We start from the raw sequence: 19597 nt of genomic DNA, 5'->3' as shown, positions 1-19597 counted from the left end.
CATTGTAAATGTAATATTGAGGACATTAAGCTATACAGGAACACAGGTGGAAAAAAGTGTTAAACAAACCAGATGAATTATGTATAATATTCCTCTAAGTAACACATTTATCTTTGAGGACAGATCTGCAGACTCTTGGTATTTTAATCTCAGTGTCTTCATGAGGAAGAGTCACCTGGAATAGTTTTCTTAGCGTCTTGAAGGAGTTCCTGGAGGTGCTGAACATTAGATGCTGCTTTTCCTTCATGCTATGAATATCCAGCTCATTCCAAATAACCATTTCAGTTCATCAGGTTTAGATCAGGGGATTGTGTTGGAGTTGTTTACTAGGTAATTCCATGTGTCTCTTAATTCTTTTCATGTCTTTAATTTGAATATACAAAGAAATTTGAAAACAAAGAAATGTAGAAACACTTTGAATAAGAAGGTGTGTCCAAACATTTGACTGATAATGTACTTCATGCAGTCCTTGATAAAAAAAAAAAATCCCTGTCTTGCTGTAAAATTTGTTGCGCCTCAACAGGGTGTAAAAGTGCTTCTCCTGCTGTCTTGCAAAAAAAGCTCTCGATGACTACTTAGGTAGTATACCTCTTGGTAAAAGATCTATAACATCTCGGCATTCATCTACTACACTCTCAGAAGACGCTTTTGCTCAGTTGGCAAACTTTGTGAGAAGGTATATAATTGGAGCGAGAGAAGAAGAAGCACTGCGCAAAGTCTTCTCCAGCACATCCCAATAATTCTCAATGAGGTTAAGGTCTGGACTCTGTGGTGAACAATCCATGTGTGAAAATGATGATCTCATGCTCCCTGAATCTCTCTTTCACAATTCCAGCCCCATGAATCCTGATATTGTCATCTTGAAATATGGCCGTGTCATCAGGGAATAAGAAATCCATTGATGGAATAACCTGGTCTATATTCAGTATATTCAGGTAGTCAGCTGACCTCATTCTTTCAGCACATACTGTTGCTGAACCTAAACTTGACTAACTGCAGCATCAACCCTAGATCATAGCACTGTTCCCAAAGGCTTGTACGGTAGGCTGTAGGCATGGTGGGTGCATCACTTCAGCTGCCTCTCTTCTTACCCTGATGTGCCATCACTCTGGGGAACAGGATAAATCTGGACTCATCAGACCTTCACATGATTTTTTTCCATTGGTTAACCTCACTGATAAGTGGATATCTTAAGGCTGCACAGCTGCCTTCAGATGCTTCAATGCTCCTACTTTCACTGTTAAACATATCCTCTAGTGTTGGCTTTCTGCCTTTTAATTTCACCAAATGTTAAGGAAGCATGAGATCCTCATTCTCACACATGGATTGTTCACCACAGAGTCCAGACCTTAACCCCAATGAGAATCTTTGGAATGTGATGGAGAAGACTCCACCATCATCAATAAATGATCTTGGTGAAAAATTAATACAACACTGGATTTAAATAAATCTTGTGACATTGCAGATACAATCTAAGCTAAAGGTGATCCAACGAAACTAGTGTGATATATATATATTTTTGTGGTGACTTTTGGCCAGGTAGTGTATAAAGTTCCATTTGATTTCAACAACTCTTTCATAGTGCATTATTGTTTGGTCAGTGATTAAATAAACACCTAAATCTAAATTGAGAAATCCAGTTGTGTGAGTTTGATTGAAAGAGGTGGTGTTCACCTAAACTAGACGTTTTACAGTGTAAATATCTGAAGCTGATCTTGCCCACAATCAGAATGTTGACGAACAAGCTTTAATGGCACACTGCTAACACTCACCAGACAAACATGAGACACACCCAGATGTTTAGTGTGTGAGCTGTAACTGTGTTTTTTCGTTAAGCGAATTTCCTTCATTTTCCTCACAACATTAAAACTACTGATAAGTAAAGTGAATGACATCAGTTATCTTGTTTCAGTGGCACCTGTCAAGGCAAAGAATTAGGTCATATTTTATGTAAACATTTTTTGTCATAATGACGTTTGATCTTCATTTGAACAATTAGAACAACTATCTTAAGTAAAAACAAGTTGTCTCACTTGCAAATACTTTTATATATTTTGCGCTCATGAGGAATTGTGTATGAATGTTACCGATCTGCATGTTGCTCACATGTACTTATATAGTACCAGTCAAAAGTTTGGACACAGTTAATTAAGTGGTTTTTCAGTATTTTACATTTTTCTGAATTGTAGATTATTAATAAAGTCATTCGAACTATGAAGGAAAAACTTGAATTTTTTTAGTAAACATTTAGGAATATGGGTAAAATTACATCTTAATTGTCCCCCATGGTATCAAATATGCAACCAGAGCCTGTGAAGACCAGAAATAGAGCCATACTCTTCAATTCATCAGGTATGACTGCTTCCTTTCTCCAAATCAAGCATGTCTCAGACCTGCAGATCCAAGGAAACAAGTTTGTAGATGCAGAAAGGCCTGGGAAGGGATTTAAAACATCTCGGAACAACTAGACCTCAGTCATTCTACTGTCCAGAAAATACTTTACAACTGAAAGAACTTTCAACACGACCAGGTTTGGCCATCCTAGCAAGTTCACTCCAAGAAGAAACCAGAACGTGCAAAAAAGCCTCCAAGAGTCCTTACAAATTTCATAACAGGTCATTTTTCTGCAGTTGCTGTCAAAGTACAGGATCTAACATGAACCAAGGGCACCTATATGATACTAGACAAGTGGCTTTAATATTATGGCTGTTTGGTGTGGGCTAAGATTACATGTAACGTACATTTAAAGTCATGACTGAAAGTGTTGGCACCCCTGAAAATATACACAGAAATGGGCTGGACAAAATTGCTGGTAAATAACTTGTTTCAAGCATGTGATACTTGTTTTAAAATACATTTCTTGGTGTAATAATTGATCATAAATTATGCTGGAAACAACACAAATAATGTAAAAACTAAAATCTCAAAAATCTTGCCAATACTATACATAGAACTAAAGACATATTAAATCAAAATCCACTTTATGTGTGGAGCAGTGGGACACACCCAAAACATACAAAAAACGTACTATAAACCAACCAACAAATTATTTATTAATCTACATATTTTAAAATTCACTGATATAGTCAAACTTCAAACTGCACAATTAATGTACAAAGCAAAAAAAATCATTTACTTCCTAGCTGTATCCATAAGCTGTTTGAAATTAAAGAGAGCAAATATGAACTTAGAGGAGTAGGTGTGTTTAAAAAACAAAAAGAAGTAAGAACTAATTTAAAAAATAGATGTATATCTGTTAAAGGGGTTAGGTTATGGAATAAATGTGAAACAGATTTAAGAATGTGTAGAACACTCTGCAAATTTAAAAGAATGTTTAAAGATAAGATGATAAGCACTTATAAATATGAAGAATAAACTACTTATAGTGATGGGAGGCTCTGATATGTTGATTAACATACTTCTGTATTATTTATGTGTATGATTTCACTATAAAAGATGGCTATATAAGATTTAAAAAGGGTATTCAAAATCAGAGGTGGAAAAAGTACTAAACTTTTTAATTAAGTAAAATTACCTTTACTTTGCTAAAATACTACTCAAGTAAAAGTAAAAGTACCCATCTAAAAATCTACTCGAGTAAAAGTAAAAAAGTACTCAATTTAAAATTTTCTTTGAGTAAAAGTTACATAGTTACTTTTAATTATTTGATGTAAAAAAAGTAAAAACAAATCATAAATTAAGTTGTTTTTAATGAACTATTATTCCACATAATAATTTGGACCTTTCAGGCAGTATTTGTTCAGACCACCCCATAAAACAAGTGGTATAGGTTTCTATGATCCATTTTTTTCTTTACTATTAAAAAGTTATGGTAATATATGTGACTATAAACTGTAATTTTATAGTTTTACAGTTCATTGTTATTTTTTAACTTGTCATTGCTATGCTATGCTTTAAGCAGATTGTTTAATGATAAAAATACTTATCACCACATGCTTTCACAGGTTTGATGTGGAAGTTTTGAAAGCTGACAGCTCTGTCCGGTGGGGCGGGGCACATTTTTTATTGCATGAGGACGTTATTGCCTTGTTATTCCACGCACGTGCATCCGTGCCAATTTTTTTTAAATTCATTTTATTTTTTAGTCAGTAATAGGGAGTTGATTACTGACTCTCATTAATATTATTATTATCATTATTTTTTTTCTTCTTCTTTCTTCTTTTTTTGTGTGTGAAAGTATGTGTGCACTTAATATTTTTCATTACTGTTAATATTGTCACTCTGTATAAGTGTTTAATTTTGATGAACCGAAATAAACTAAACTAAACTAAACGTGGTAAGTAACAGGTGTGTGCAATCAAAATTCAAGCTGTCCTGCAGGTTCAGGGTGCATCAGTGTCAGCATGAACTATCCATCGATATTTGAATAAAATAAAATGCTATGGCAGTAGACCCAGGAGGACCCCACTGCTGAAACAGATGCATAAAAAGCTAAACAGCAGTTTGCCATAATGTAGACGAGTACACCAACAAAGAAAGGAACACAGCACCAACAGTCAAATATGGTGGAGGTTCCAAGATGTTTTAGAGTAGTTTCCTGACTCGAGGGCCTTGACTGTGTGCAAGGCATCATAAAATCTTAAGATTACAAATAGATTTTGGGTTTGCGTCCTAGGTCATGGGTCTTCCAGCAGGACAATGACCCAAACCATACTTTAAAAAGCAGCCAGAGATTGTTGGACTCAATGTGCTGCAGAGTTCTGAAGTGGCCAGCAGTAAGTCTGGATCTAAATCCCATTGAACACCTGTGGAGAGATATTTAAAAATTGCTGTTGGGAGAAAGCACCCTTCAAATATGAGAGACCTGGAGCAGTTAGCAGAAGAACAGTGGTCCAAAGTTCCAGTTGAGAAGTGTAAGAAGCTTATTAATTGTTATAGGAAGTGATTAATTTCATTTGTTTTTTCCAAAAGGTGTGCAACCAAGTATTTCGTTGAGGGTGCCAATAGTTTTTATTGTGAAATTTTAAAAATTGAGTCCACCTGGTCTTTGTTCTGACCAGTCAGGCTCATAGAATATTAGAGGCAGGTGTGTAGAATTAGAGAATTGTGGCTACAGGGTTTAACAAATGCTTCTAGAGATTTAAAAATTACATTTTCAGTATGTAGTTCTCATTACAGATACCCCCTGCCCAACAGCGTTCACACTTTTAATAAAAACTGTAAATAATAAATGCCCCTCTAGCTGTCAGAAAAATATCAATCACACCACAAAGAAATATAAAGCTCTGGAAAAAATTAAGAGACCACTTCAGTTTCTAAATGAGTCTCTCTGATTTTGATATTTATAGGTATATTTGAGTAAAATGAACATTGTTGTTTTATTCTATAAACTGCAGACAACATTTATTTGCAGAAAATGAGAAAAGGCTGAAATAACAAAAACAATGCAGAGCTTTCAGACCTCAAATAATGCAAAGAAAACAAGTTCATATTCATAAAGTTTTAAGAGTTCAGAAATCAATATTTGGTGGAAAAACCCTGGTTTTCATCATGTTCTCCTCCACCAGTCTTACACACTGCTTTTAGTAACCTTTATGCCACTCCTGGTGCAAAAGTACAAGCAGTTCAGTTTGGTTTGATGGCTTGTGATCATCCATCTTCCTCTTGATTATATTCCAGAGGTTTTCAATTTGGTAAAATCAAAGAAACTCATCATTTTTAAGTGGTCTCTTATTTTTTGTCAGAGCTGTATATCACTTCAATTACACTATTACAATACTAGAGGTGGAAAGGTAAATCTGAAAAAAGTTTAATATTGAAAAATCACAAATTGCCCAAGTATACAAAATAACTCTGAATACAAACTCCATTCAGCATCCACTGTTAAATACAAAATGGCAGAAACGAAATGAAAAGAGATTACCATTCAAGGTGCAACCTTACTGTGATAGTAATAGAGGCTGAATACATACATATTCCAAATGTACAGAACAAATACTTCTTATAAGGCATCATGCAATGAGTTCCGACTGAAGACTTAATAAAAAAGGCTCCATTGAACAATTTCCACATTTCCTTAGAAATGTCTTCCTCTGAACATGGAATTGGATTGTGGGATACTGAAGTCCTTGATAACTTATTTGTTGACAGTGGCTGTTTGACTGTTTAGGACCATGCATGTGTAGATTGTCAGGTAAGAATTATTTAGCACTTGAGCATGTTCTTTCATCATTTTCCAATGTGCAAAACTGTCCAACAGTTTATAGGCAGCTGTGGATTTAAACACCATCACAAAAGTGAAGATTATATTCTCAATTTCTCTCCCTTTCACACTGATGTATTTACTTTGTCCCAACATGAAGGCTTAGCTGTGAACGAGATATTAAAAACAAAAACTGACAACCCGATATCAAAAACCATAAAGATCTTCAAAAGTAAGACATCCAAACAGACATCGTAGACCACAATTTCAACAAGAAATAACTTGCTATAAAAGATAAGAGTCATTCCTGGGTAGTTTTTTTTTTTTTTTTTTTTTTTCATTTTTCATGGCATTTAACATGGCACATAAAACATTAAAATAACAAAATGTAACCATTCAGAATAGAACACTAATAATTGACAGTCTTCCAAAACATTATAAAATTTGTGAGTCTGTGCAAATACAGTCAAAACCATCGCTTTACTCTGTTTTCCGCAGAACTGAAGAAGACGACAGTGTCTTCTTTCCTGTTCTTCCAAAGTGCTTCCAAAGGCACACAAAATCCATCTCCCTAAACCACTTTCTCTAAGCAGTAATAATGTCTATACAAAGTGGTGTTTTTTGTGTGAAACCACTCAATTATGGGAGGAAGAACATGCCTGAAGCCCCTCCTCCCAACACAGTCTCCGCCTTGTTCACAAACTCCTTGCAACACTTCTCAGAGGAGGGACTGGCTTTCATAAAGCAGAAGGCCCTAAAGAGTTCTCTCCAATCTCTTAAAGTCTCCTCACAAAAGGCATGGTCCGAACTAGCAAAGTGCACAGCTAGGCCAGTACAAACCTGAGGAGGGAGAACAAAACGGCTATGTTTACATTCTCCCATTGCAATAATCCTTTATAAAGCAAGGTGCTTTTTGCGCTTTGGTTTTAGTGCTGTTTATACGGTCTAACTCCCTGACTGGACTGACACCTCTCTTCAAGGTAACAATCATAATAGTTTTCTGAAGTCTTCTGATCCAGTCTCCCAACAGCACTTGGAGAAGCCCAGGCTGGGTTGTTATTCCAAGTGCTTCAGCTGTGGAGTAAATCCAGAGCCTTGTTCCTGTGGGGGTTCTCGACGAGTGCAAGTTCACACATGGACGAGGGCTCCGTTCCAAAAGACTCACAAACACTTGCGAATTTGCGCCTAGTCACCAGAGTCCTGGCTGTCTGACTGAGGAGAATACTTAAGACGAAACATGCCTGTAAAAAAACACACACACGAATACCAGTCAAATGTTTGGACAAACTTCTTCTTATTCAAGGTGTTTTCTTTCTTTTTATGATTTTTTACAATGTAAATTTAATAATAAAGATATTAAAGCTGTACAGGACACTGCTGGCATATTTTGTAAAAAAAAAAAAAAAAAGTTCCACAAACCAGAATATGTTTCATACTTTAGATTAATCTACAGTGGAGCAGTGGAGCAATTATAGTAGTTATATAATTGCAGACTGTAGTGCTGTATCTGTTTCTTTGTATACTTTGTTCTTTAATAGTCAGGACACAACAGGACCACCATATTGCAGGTATTATTTGAGGGTGGGTCATTTATAGCACTGCAGTGACACTGAATGGCGTGGTGGTGGTGTATGAGGTTTTGGTGTGTGTTGTGCTGGTACGCATGGATCAGGTACAGCAGTGCTGCTGGAGTTTTTAAAACATCAGTAATAGTCAGTGAAAATGACCCACCACCCAAATAATAGCTGCTCTGTGGTGGTCCCATGGAGGCATGTGCCAGAGTTTTTCCCCTTTAAGTATGATTCTTAAGAGAAGATTTTCCTTTACCGAAGGAAACAACTTAAGTGTGTTGCATAAAATCCCTCAGACGATTCATTAAACTAAGGTATTTACTGCAGTGACTGAGGTTTTATGGCAGTAAAGTTCCACTGTAACCATGTCAATGACTCATCAACAAAAATAACCATTCACTAAACACCACTGTTACAGAGCCAGTGTTGCTAATTTAGAAATGTCACTAGATTTAGCAACTTTTAAGAACCATTTAATATATATATATATTTTTTTTAAAGTGAGTAAATATAAACAGTGATGTTTCTTCTTCTTTCTGCATCGTTTATTCTCGTTTTTGTAGTGAACTGAACATATTTGTGGCACTCTTGCTTGATGAATTAATAAATATAGACTAAAAAAGCTAATTAATCTCAGAAACTCAGCCACATTCTCAGTTTTTTTTAGGAGTTAAAGTGAGGTTTTGGGTCCCCCAAATAATTCTAAAGGACTAAAGCATTAATATGACTTTACGCACCACTTAAGATAAGAATTACTTAAGATAAAATTTAAGGGTTTGTCAATTTCCCTGAAGAAAACCCTTACATAACACTAGGCATTTTTTCTGCAACACACTTATCTTTAAGGGATCGTTAAGGGCAATCTTAAGGGAAACAATTCACGTAGGGTCTTTTATGCAACTGGGCACTGACTACAAAGTGCTCCTACAGGGTCAGTGGAGCTCATATAACAACAATGAGTGTAGAAACAAGGGAGTGGTGTTATTTCATTTGATCACATTCACTATTTTTAAATGTGCTTTTCCAATACCTTGCTGAGTGGAGTCCATTGGTGGCTGTTTGCAGTCTTGTGCACGATGGCCGCTCAGCCCGCAGTTGTAGCAGGACATGTTTCCTGTCTTCTTCTGTCCCGTGCCTCCATTTCCCATTATCCCATGGGGTTGGTATATGTTAGCTCCTCCCCCTAAAAAGCCCTGCACTGGAGGCAGAACGAGGTTCTGCTGTGAGTCATGTGATAAGCTGCTGTTGTAAAGAGGTGGTGCCACCAGGGGGTAGGAGAAAGGAGAGGCAGAGCCACTTCCAGTGAGGAGTGGACTGAAGTGGAGCAGAGGCCCCAGTGTAAACACAGATGTCCCGGAGAACGGGTGCGGGAAGTATCCACCATAGCTGGCCGGCAGCGTGCCGTAAGAGCCACAGTTTCCACTGCAGCCGCACGAGCTGCACACACACACAGCTGAGCCTGAACTCGCACCGTTTGCCTGGCCTGAACCGTAACCTACAGCTTCTGTGCTGATGGGACTGGAACTGAGGGGGGCTATGGAGGGGCTATTGATGCTGTAGGCGTTTCCAGACACCGCTGCCACAGGAACACTGCTTGCTGTTGCCACAGGAACAGCACTGACAGGCAGGAAAGCTGGTTTGGAGGCCAGGCTGGGAGAGGAAGAGCAGGACGAGGAGGAGGCAGTGTGAGGGTACTGATTCGTGCGGGGGTGGGAAGGAGAGGGAGATACCTGTAGGTGTAGTGGTGGGTGAGAGACGTGATGTAGAGTGTTAGAGGTTGCAGTTAATGCAGTGCTGGTCTCCACCATCAGTCCTGGAGGAGAACGCAACCCTGCTAAAGGCCCACGAGCACCAAGGCTGTCCTGGTGCCCCTGAAGGACACTATCTACTACGCTCATGCCAGGAAAGAGACTTTCTAGGCGGCCACCAACAGCCAACCCTGCCCCAGTGGGTTTAGGCCTCTCCTCGGAGCAGTTTGGTGGAGGTCGGGGCTTTCTGGCAGAGTTCATTCCTCGCCCTGGAGACAGTAACGGGAGGGAAGGAAGGTTAAGGCTGCTCAGATGTGATGCCGATAACGATGGGTCATTCTGGACTGGAAGAACCTGAGCTGTGGGTCGACAAGGGCTGGCGGAACCAGCAGCGCTGAGCAGAAAACAAGGCCGTTCCTTTTCTCCAGGCTCCGAGAGAGAATCTATACCTGTTGGGTGAAACACAAATGTCAAAAAATCGTTCATTACAATATTGTTTTTCATAACAAACATTGTCACTAAAGCTGGAGTTAAGCTACATGAATTTTAATCCAGATTTCCAGTTGTGTCGAGTCTGTTCTAGTTGGGTCTAGTCTTCAGACTCTGGTGCAGTCGTAGTTAAAAATGTGTAGTATATAATGAGCTGAGACTCGATTTTCAGCCTCAAAACCGCATCTGACTTCAGTTTTAGAAAATCAAACGTCAGATTTTTTGACCAGATTTTAGGCAGAATCTGGTAGTGTACACTCGTCACCAACTCGAGGCTGAACCCTCTCCATTAGCAGCCAATGAAAACAGTCTAACCAGAGACAATAAACTGTGCTATTAATTAATTAATGAAGTAAACATTTGTCTATAAATACAAAAAGAGATGTATAGTAGCAATGTAGAACTGCTTCACTACTGTACTTACAGACAAAAATCCTGCATCTGCATCTGCTAGATACCGCCAGAGCGGTAAATGCTCTGCACTGTCACCGGGTGTCGCCATCATTGAGTTAATCAAGAGATCAAGCTGATCTTTTAAGAAAACCTCGCTGCTCCCGTTCTGTCGTTCACTCTGAAAACTTTCTGCTGTTTCTGTAATAACTACAGTAATAACGCTGTACTGTACTTTTACTTTCAGTACTTCAGTACTACATTTTACAATACAACTACTCACTTAAGTACAAACAATATTAAATACTTCAGTACTTTCACTTGTGTGGAGCTTAAAGAACACTTTAACTTTTGGACTTTTACTCAAGTCTGGGTCTCTAATGCTTTATACATATCTTAATGTTGGCTCTAATAAGTTCTCGCAAAAGAGCTGTAGTTGGTGTGCGGTGTGATGCAGTGCTCATACGTCTGTGAGGCTCTTTGGCTCGTTCGAAGGATGCGTCCCGGGACAAAGGGGTCATTGGGCTGGATGGGGCGCTAGAGTAGCCAGATGAGGAACTGCTGTCACGAAGAACAGGCAACGAACCAGACTCTACCTCCACCCTCAACTCTAAACACACACAAACAAACAGTACATATATAACAAAATACAAAAAAACTCAAACATTATTGTAAACATTTACCAAAATATGCTCCACAGAATTTTAATAATAGTGTGTGTGTGTGTGTGTCTCTGTGTGCACACCTGTATTGCTGCTGCTTGGATGTGTGTGTGTTAGAGGGCCATTGTAACTGGAAGGCGTTACTCGAGCAACTCCTCCACAGGACAGAGGAAACTGAGACATCACGTATCTTTTCTCCAACTTCTCCCTGTTTTCAACAACAAAACACACATTACTGTAAAATCTCTAATTGCTCTAAAAAGCTGTTCCTAACATTAGACACACTTGATTTAACTGTTTGTTGAGATACATATTTTAGAGAAGACATTCCAAAAATGAAAAACAGGGCTAAATTTACTACATAAACTGACCTCAAGATGGCAGTATGTACACACCTATGAGAGAATTGTCTTTTGCTGCCAGAATGTATATATCCTGTGATGAATGTTAATTATATACTTTACCACTCAACAATATTTTTGAGATACAATTTAGGTCTGGCATGTAAACACCTAAAGATGTAGAATTATATGTGTGTATGCATATTTATCGTCGCTGTCCAATGAAAAAGAAGCATCTCCATTTTTGTCAATTTTTAGTTTATACATAATTTTTTACATTAACTTCCATTAAAGGGGATGAAGGTTTTATCTCCTGTAAATTGGCTGTTTTGGAGATACATGTTTTTCACAGGACAGCGACATTATACACATACATACATACATGACAATTTTTTATTTTATCAGATATTTTGACTTTTCTCCACAAGATGAAAGTACAAAATACTCTGATATAAGCCAATAAATGTCATCTGCAGTTAGAGCTAAAAAATATCTCGAGAGTTCAGTGTATTGTGATAATTTTTCATATCATATAATAAGGTCGATAAGGTCATCATCATCATCATCATCATCATCATCATTTATTTATTCACACACACATGTTCAGAACAACAAGACAAACTTCAACATTTATATCATGTGAAAAGGGACACCCTAGGAAGCTCAGGAGCTTTTGAATGGGGCCCGAAGGTTTTTGTAGGATACATTACAAAAAGTGGAAAAAATCCTGTTTAACTGGATGTTGTGCAGCAAAAAAATAATAAGAATCACTGTATTATGCCTTTAAAAGCACTTAAATAGCAGAATGATAAATACTGTGTATTGTAAAAATTTCTTTAAATATTGTGATATAATATTTTTACCACATCACCTAGCTTTATCAGTGCGTCATTATGTAACCTCTTCATATTGATATCAGAATTGTATCGTATCGACCAAAATTTAAAAAATGTATTGTAATAAAGATTATTGCAATATCGTCCAGCCCAATCTACACTTCTATGATCATTAGTATAGTATAACAATCAATTGTAAAATCTGGCATTAATAAAAACTGGATAAACAGAAGTTAGCACAGTCTTGCTGTCAGCTGTCCTTCTGATTTTTCCAGGTACACTGATGGGAAAACTGGAAAAGCACCTGCGGCTGTCCTTTGCCTTTATCTCATTCCTATCTCCCCTGCTTGTGCTGGCCAGTGGAAACTTGCTGATATTGTGAGTGGAAAAGGCAGTAGAACAGTGTGTGTATGTGTGTGCGCATGTTCGTTCACTGAAACAGTCACTGATAGTGTTTTTCCTTTAACATTAACCTATGGCAATTCTGACCTAGTTCTGCATTCTAGACTTTCTAAAACTGGTCTTGTAAAGAGCAGAACTGCTCTATGTGGAAAAAGTGGATATATTCTAAAGCTGGCTGGATATCTGTGTGCCTACAACATTCATAACAACACCACACACACTAATATCAGAACTACCACATCAGTGTCACTGTAATTCTGAGAAGGGTTCACCACACAGTTTATACTTTCATATATTCTAGATCAATATTGTGGTCAGAAACTCAACAGTGAGTCCATGAAGGCTGATAAATAAATACCTAAACTGTAATTGTACAATTATATAAGCAGAAGGACCTCATAAAGCAGCCAGTTAAAATATAAGCTAGGGGGTTGTAATAAAGTAATCGTGGAAAGCCAATATAGCTACCTAATCTGAAAATGATTTTTTTAATGACACTGTCTCAAGAATGTAATCACAGATGCAAATAACTGTATGTACAAGCAAAATGAAGGAAATGAAAATGAAGGAAAGAGCTCCTTCTCTGGACATTAATGTTTAATTTACTCTTTAAAGCACTGATATTAATATAAATTAGAATATAAATTAGAATATTATAGAATTATTCATAATATCTCTTCTTGCTAAATACAAATATAAAATACATTTAAATAATGTGATTAAAATATATAAAGCCTAAAACATATGCTCAGTACTGTAGAAGTAAAGTACTATGCTAGGAAAGAAAATCAAAACTAATATTTCAGATTAAAAGGAGCTCATCTTTTGATACGGTGCATAGTCTAGAATATAATCATTGTGTTATACATCAGTGTGATGTAGCCAACAGTAGACTGAGGACAATAAACCATATATATATATATATATATATATATATATATATATATATATATATATATATATATATATATATATATATATATATTACAGTATAAACTGTATACAATTTTTTTATAGAGACTGCAACTGCAATTGTGGCGTACCACAATTCAAATACAATAAAACCAAAGATTCAAGGGAAGCTACAGTACGGTAAAATAGTGGCTACCACTATCAAGCATGAACGCCTCTACCATTCCACCATACCTGTTACCATGGCAGCGTTTACATGGCTGAATAACTGGAGTTAACACTGCTGACTGTAGTTTGAAAGTCAAGTTGTGAGGTGTTATCTTGTGAGTGAGGTTTATCACTGGCCAGCATGCTTATGGTGACTGAAAAGCACCAAGTCCTTATGAGCATAAACGAGATATTTTGTTCATAATGTGCTATCAGTGGAAAAAGGTTCTCTTTTTGGCTGAACATCTACTACCTTTTTCAAATAATTATTTTATAGAAAAAAACATGTTTTAATGTAATTTTAATATATGCTAATGTAAGAAGTTACAAGCTACACATTTTTGGGTATAACCTTCTTGGATGGTCTATTTTAGAACTACAACTATGTGTCTTAAATGCAAGTGATTCTCTACACCAACTCGTACCTGAACCCTGAACATTTTAGCGTTATATTTAGGGTTAGATTTAAACTATAAGTTAAGGTTAAGGTCAGGGTTAGCTTTTAGGGTTGATTCATAATTAAATGTAGGATTAGGTTCTATACATAATAATTTACATTCAAGTAAGAGGTAACTTGCATTTAACAGACATTCATTATGAGTGAAGCATCTATGAGACATCAATAATAGACCACCCAAATAAAGTGTTATTCATTTTTGATAAGACGGTGATCATGTGCCAAATCTGGTTAGTGTGTCCTTTCTGTATATCACACAACTTACTTCTGAAGCTCTAATTGAGTCTTCAGCTTCTTTTTCGCTCCCTGAGTCAGGTCATACTTATTCAGGTCCTCCTCTGTCAGAGCAAGAAACTATGGAAAAAAGAACAATCCACAATCAAAAATACAAAAACTACAATATCGCTCTTTTGAAGTCACGTGACATAAACAAGAGGTGCACATTGGAAACTTGCATGGTGACAGCCTAATTATTCTTTTTTTTATCTTGTCACTGCCAAAAACCTTTCTGCTGTTTAATATTTGCTTTTTGTTTTAATGTGAATCTTGCAGTTGTTTTTTTTTTTTTTACAGTGACTTCCTATCAAATTATTTTTGTTGTTTTGTTGTGTGACAGCAACAATATACCACACGCATTCTCACCTCTTCCATAGTCAGCTGCTTGAAGACAGGATAGTATTTGTGTAGACGTAGCTTGCGTAGCCAGTCCAGAATGCCGTTTTGCTCTGGACTTGGCTGTGATTGGGTCTGGGGGTGTGAATGAGGTTGCTGTTGAATAGGGGGCTGTGACTGGAGATGAGGTGCGAGATTGGTGTGATTTTGACCTGGGGTGCCCTCTACCAGTGGTAAAGCAGGGTGCAGGGGCAGAGTTGGCTGGGGTGGCAGATGAGGAGAAGAGGGCTGAGGTATCGGGGCATGGACATTAATGACTGGCTGAATGCTGGCAACACCACAGACTGTCCTGCAATATGGAGAAAGCAGAAAATGTTAAATGTGGATGAGAGGTACAAAACACAATATTAATTATTAATATTAGCTGTAGGTATCCCACTCATTATCCTTTGTCTTATTCCTACTATATACAAACAGAACAAAGCTGCAGAAAAAAAGAATATCCTGAATAGGCTGTACAATCTATGGTTAAATATATTTTTTATCTAAGCTATTTGGCTCTCAAAATAAATCACGCCTAAGTCTTTTTTATGGTAAAATGTGCAATCCACACATGCAGATGAAGCTCTTACCTGCTTGCTCCTCTGTACTGAAGCAGACAACTTAGATCTGAAATAAATGAAGCATAACAATATGATCAATATCTTAACACCAACAATTTTTTTATCCTTTCTCCCTTTTAGTATTTCTCCCCAAATATTATTGCATTTACATGTTTTGTTATAAACATGTTTATTTCCTTTGCATGTATTGGAACAGCATAAAAATGCATAAACTGATATTTGAAGGGTTCATGTTTCTCATATGTAAAGGTTTTCTTCTCCAAACAGCAATTTAAGCTCTCTCCACAGGTGTTCAATTGGATTTAGATATGGACTCATTGCTGGCCATTTCAGGACTCTCCAGTCCTTTTTTCTCCATCTCTGTGTACTTTCTGAGTAATAATTTGGGTCATTGTCCTGCTGGAAGACCCATGACCTAAGACACAAGCCCAGCTTTTTGATACTGGGTCCTACATTGCAACCCAAAATCATTTGGTAATCTCAGATTTCAGATTCGGGGTTGCAAAACAACAAAATTGACCATCAATGGCTATGACTTTGAACCTTGAATTTTTAATTTTATTTGACCAATTTTGGTTCTTAAGTCCTCAGTTCTCTTCTCTTTCAGTTCTCCATGCTTAGTGTGACACACAGACACACAATTCCAATATTGAGACAACTTCTCTTTTTTATCTGGTATCTGGTGTGGAATTTATATTGCACAGACCTGTAGCTTGAGTGAGTTTAAGTGAGAATTACTTGCTTGAAACAAAGTTATTTACCCAGAATTTTAAAAAGGTGCTAAACATTTTGATAATTGAGTTTTGCATGCAAATGTAACCCTTTTACAGTACTGTCCCATGGTAAGCAGGTGTTTTGCAATTGAAAATATAGAATGAACGATGGAAGACAATTAGTGCTTTGATTAAGCCTTTTCTGCCTTTTTATATGAGCTACAGTGCTTTATTGTAACCATATACAATCTGCATAATCTGTATTGAGAGAGAGGAATAAATATTATGAGATATCAGACCCCTTTAAGACTTACTCATTATTCATGACATTTAAAAAAGTGAGTGTTCAACTGACACAAGGTTGTGTGGAAGCAACGAATTGATCAGAAAACTGACTTAAAGAGTCACCAGTACATATGGCTAAAAAAAGCTTTATTGAATGAATTAGTCAGTGCTGTGGGATCAGACAGCTCTGTGTTTATGTAAAAAGCTGGTAAGCCAACATCAAACATAATGACTGGAAGATACAGCTGTAACAACTGTGCCCTCAGACTTGAGGACGCCACAGAGTCTAGTCTTATTTCAGGGCTCTCTCATAGCACAGAAAACTGGAAACCAGCATACAGGATTACAACAGAGAAAGTTCCGAAGAGAGGAAGAGAGGGAGAGAGAGAGAGAGAGAGAGAGAGAGAGACTGAAAAGGACCGGAGAGTAGGAGTAAGAGAGTAGAGAGTAAAGGAAAGAAAAAGAAAAGCTCCTCTCAGTCACTGGGCACACCAGCCTCCACACAAACAAACACCTGCACATATGAACACACACAGATGCCAGTGTCCTTCTGTGCTATTTACAGATAACCAGATGAGGTCATCTCTCTCGAGGACTCCCTGCTCACAACCAGGTCAACTCACATTCCTATGTCGCCAAAAATAGTAACCTCTCCCCGTTTTCCCAAGAGATGGTCTGATCCTAGTCTGAAGTTTGGTGTGAGGAGTGACGGTTTGACCACTGTATTTTAGGGGTGAAACAATAAGAAGTATTGTATCGTATTGTGATGTATCGTGTCTTGAACGCACTATATTGTATTGTAACCTAACATATTAGAATGTGTTGTAATATATCCCACTGTTTTATATTGTGTTATATTTTACAGCTTGGGAAAAATCTATTTCTCTGATTTAACTATTTATAGGTATGTTTGGGTAAAATGACAATTGTTGTTTTATTTTATAAACTACTGAAAAAAGTGTCATTTAGATCATTTAATTGCAGAAAATGACAAATGGTCAAAATAACAAAAAAGATGCAGAGCTTTCAAAACTCAAATAATGCAAAGAAAACAACAATACTAATGTTTTCAGAGTGCAGATATCAACATGGGGTCGAATAACCCTGATTTTTTATGTGCCTTGGCAAGCTCTCCACCAGTCTTTCACACTGCTTTTGGGTGACCTATTGCCACTCCTGGTGCAAAAATTAAAGCAGTTCAGCCTTGTATGATTTCTTGTGACCATCGATTTTCCTCTTGATTATATTCCAGGTTCTGAAAGCACTGCATCTTTTCCTTTTTTGATCATTTCTCATTTTCTGCAAATAAATGCTCTAAATGACAATATTTTAATTTGGAATTTAGAAGAAATGTTGTCAGTAGTTTACAGAATAAAACAATATTGAGCATTTTACTAAAACATATACCTATAAATAAAAGTAAAATCAGATAAACATTTAGTGATTTTTTACAGAGATGTCTACAGATTAGATATTTTAAGTGGTGTCTATTGTTTTCAGTGCTGTACCTTTATATATTGTACTGTTTCCCATCATGTTGTATTGTACAGTCTCCTACAGTATCATAATGTATTGTTTTATTGTGCCCTGCATAATGTATGATATTGTATGGTACTGTTATGTATTATATTTAGTGTATTATAAGTTATGCTTTTGTATTGTACTGTATTGCAATATATTGTATTATATTACATAGTATTGTGTAATTCTGTATAGTATTTATGATATTCTAAAATAGTATTTTAAAGTGACATATTGTAATATCATCTAGTCATACCGTATTGTACCGTACCACGGATAGCATATTAGCATGTGATTTGTTAGATCAAATAATTATAAACAGCAATTATAAAGCTTTTCTGTGCTGCTAAAACTGTGAATAAATAAGGCTTTTGTCTCAAATACAGATTTCTTCAGTAAAAATGGAAATATTAATAAATGTTTTTAGCTGGAACACCTGTAGAATTAAAGGTACTGGATTCTAACATTATTTTTTCAAAGCACTACACTCATGTAAAAGAGTATAAGGGTGTATGTGGGGGCTTACTGTTGGCAGGGAAAGTAGGAGTAGAGGAACAGCTGAAGAAGAGCCGCACTCTGTCATGTCGAAGAACGTGGAGAGGGAAAGAACTCAGGCACCTGCAGAACAGGACAAGATATCATGTTAAATGTGTGTGTGGCCAGGCACATGCTTGTGTGATCATGTGTGGGGTTTTACGTGTGAGTATGTAAAGAGTGAAGAGAACAGGATTCACCCAGTGACACTGAAACAGTGCAGGCTTCGTGATTTTTTTAATCAAATTAAAACTGGTTGAGCACATGTGTAGAAACAGCAGTTTTTGTGAGATACCATGATTTTTTGTTGTATTAGCGGTGTATAAGGCTTTTTTGTGCGGTGAGTGAATATTATATTGCTATTTGCTAAACACAATATTACATATCTGTAAGTGGCATAGGTTGCTTTCAGTATGTGGTGTGACCCCTTGTGGAATACAGTGGTATAAAAAGTTTAGGCACCCCTGATAATTTCCTTTTAAAAATAATTGGTTGTTTGGATCAGCAATTTCAGTTAAATATATCATATAGCAGATGAACACAGTATATTTATATATTTGAGAAGTGAAATTAAGTTTATAGGATTTACAGAAAGTGAGCAATAATTCTTTAAACTAAAACTAAAATTAGGCAGGTGCATACATTTGGACACCCCAACAGAAAAAATGCATCAATATTTAGTAGATCCTGCTTTTGCAGAAATAACAGGCTCTAAAAGCTTCCTATAGCTTCCAATAAGAGTCTGGCTTCTGGCTGAAGGTATTTTGGAACATTCTTCTTTACAAAACATCTTCAGTTCAGTCCACTTTAAATCACACTTTAGATTTTCAATAATATTCAGGTCTGGGGACTGAGATGATCATTCCAGAACGCTGTATATGTTCCTCTGCATGAATGTCTTAGTACATTTTGAGCTTTGTCGTAGGTCTGCTGAAGTGACAAGTGACTTGGCGGTCATCTGACATCACAAAACCACTGTTACATGTGCATGTATACGTAACGTTTTATCGGAGGTGACAGTGGGGGATGAGCAAGACAATCACCACCACAAAAAATATCATCTGTTGCTGTGCAGTAGTCTAATGAGTTCTAGCATACCCACTGTGCATAAGACAGCAGGAATGCAGTTCA

At 36.9% G+C, this 19597-nt stretch overlaps 1 protein-coding gene across 1 annotated transcript in view; it reads right to left on the bottom strand.

Moving 5' to 3' along the window:
* Positions 1 to 5754: 5754 nt before the first annotated feature.
* Positions 5755 to 19597, bottom strand: part of zcchc14 (zinc finger, CCHC domain containing 14) — a 39138-nt gene continuing 25295 nt past the window's right edge. The window contains exons 6-13 of the mRNA XM_022683522.2: positions 18459 to 18550; positions 15423 to 15459; positions 14821 to 15139; positions 14444 to 14532; positions 11107 to 11231; positions 10828 to 10971; positions 8765 to 9931; positions 5755 to 7404 (exon numbers count right to left, since the gene is read on the bottom strand). Coding sequence (XP_022539243.2) covers positions 7349 to 7404; positions 8765 to 9931; positions 10828 to 10971; positions 11107 to 11231; positions 14444 to 14532; positions 14821 to 15139; positions 15423 to 15459; positions 18459 to 18550 — 2029 coding nt within the window. The 3' untranslated portion in view covers positions 5755 to 7348. The remainder of the gene's footprint in view (positions 7405 to 8764; positions 9932 to 10827; positions 10972 to 11106; positions 11232 to 14443; positions 14533 to 14820; positions 15140 to 15422; positions 15460 to 18458; positions 18551 to 19597) is intronic.

This window comes from Astyanax mexicanus, chromosome 10 (genome assembly GCF_023375975.1).
Source record: "Astyanax mexicanus isolate ESR-SI-001 chromosome 10, AstMex3_surface, whole genome shotgun sequence".
NCBI classification, from domain to species: Eukaryota; Metazoa; Chordata; class Actinopteri; order Characiformes; family Acestrorhamphidae; genus Astyanax; species Astyanax mexicanus.
This window is presented reverse-complemented; position numbering and strand designations above follow the sequence as displayed.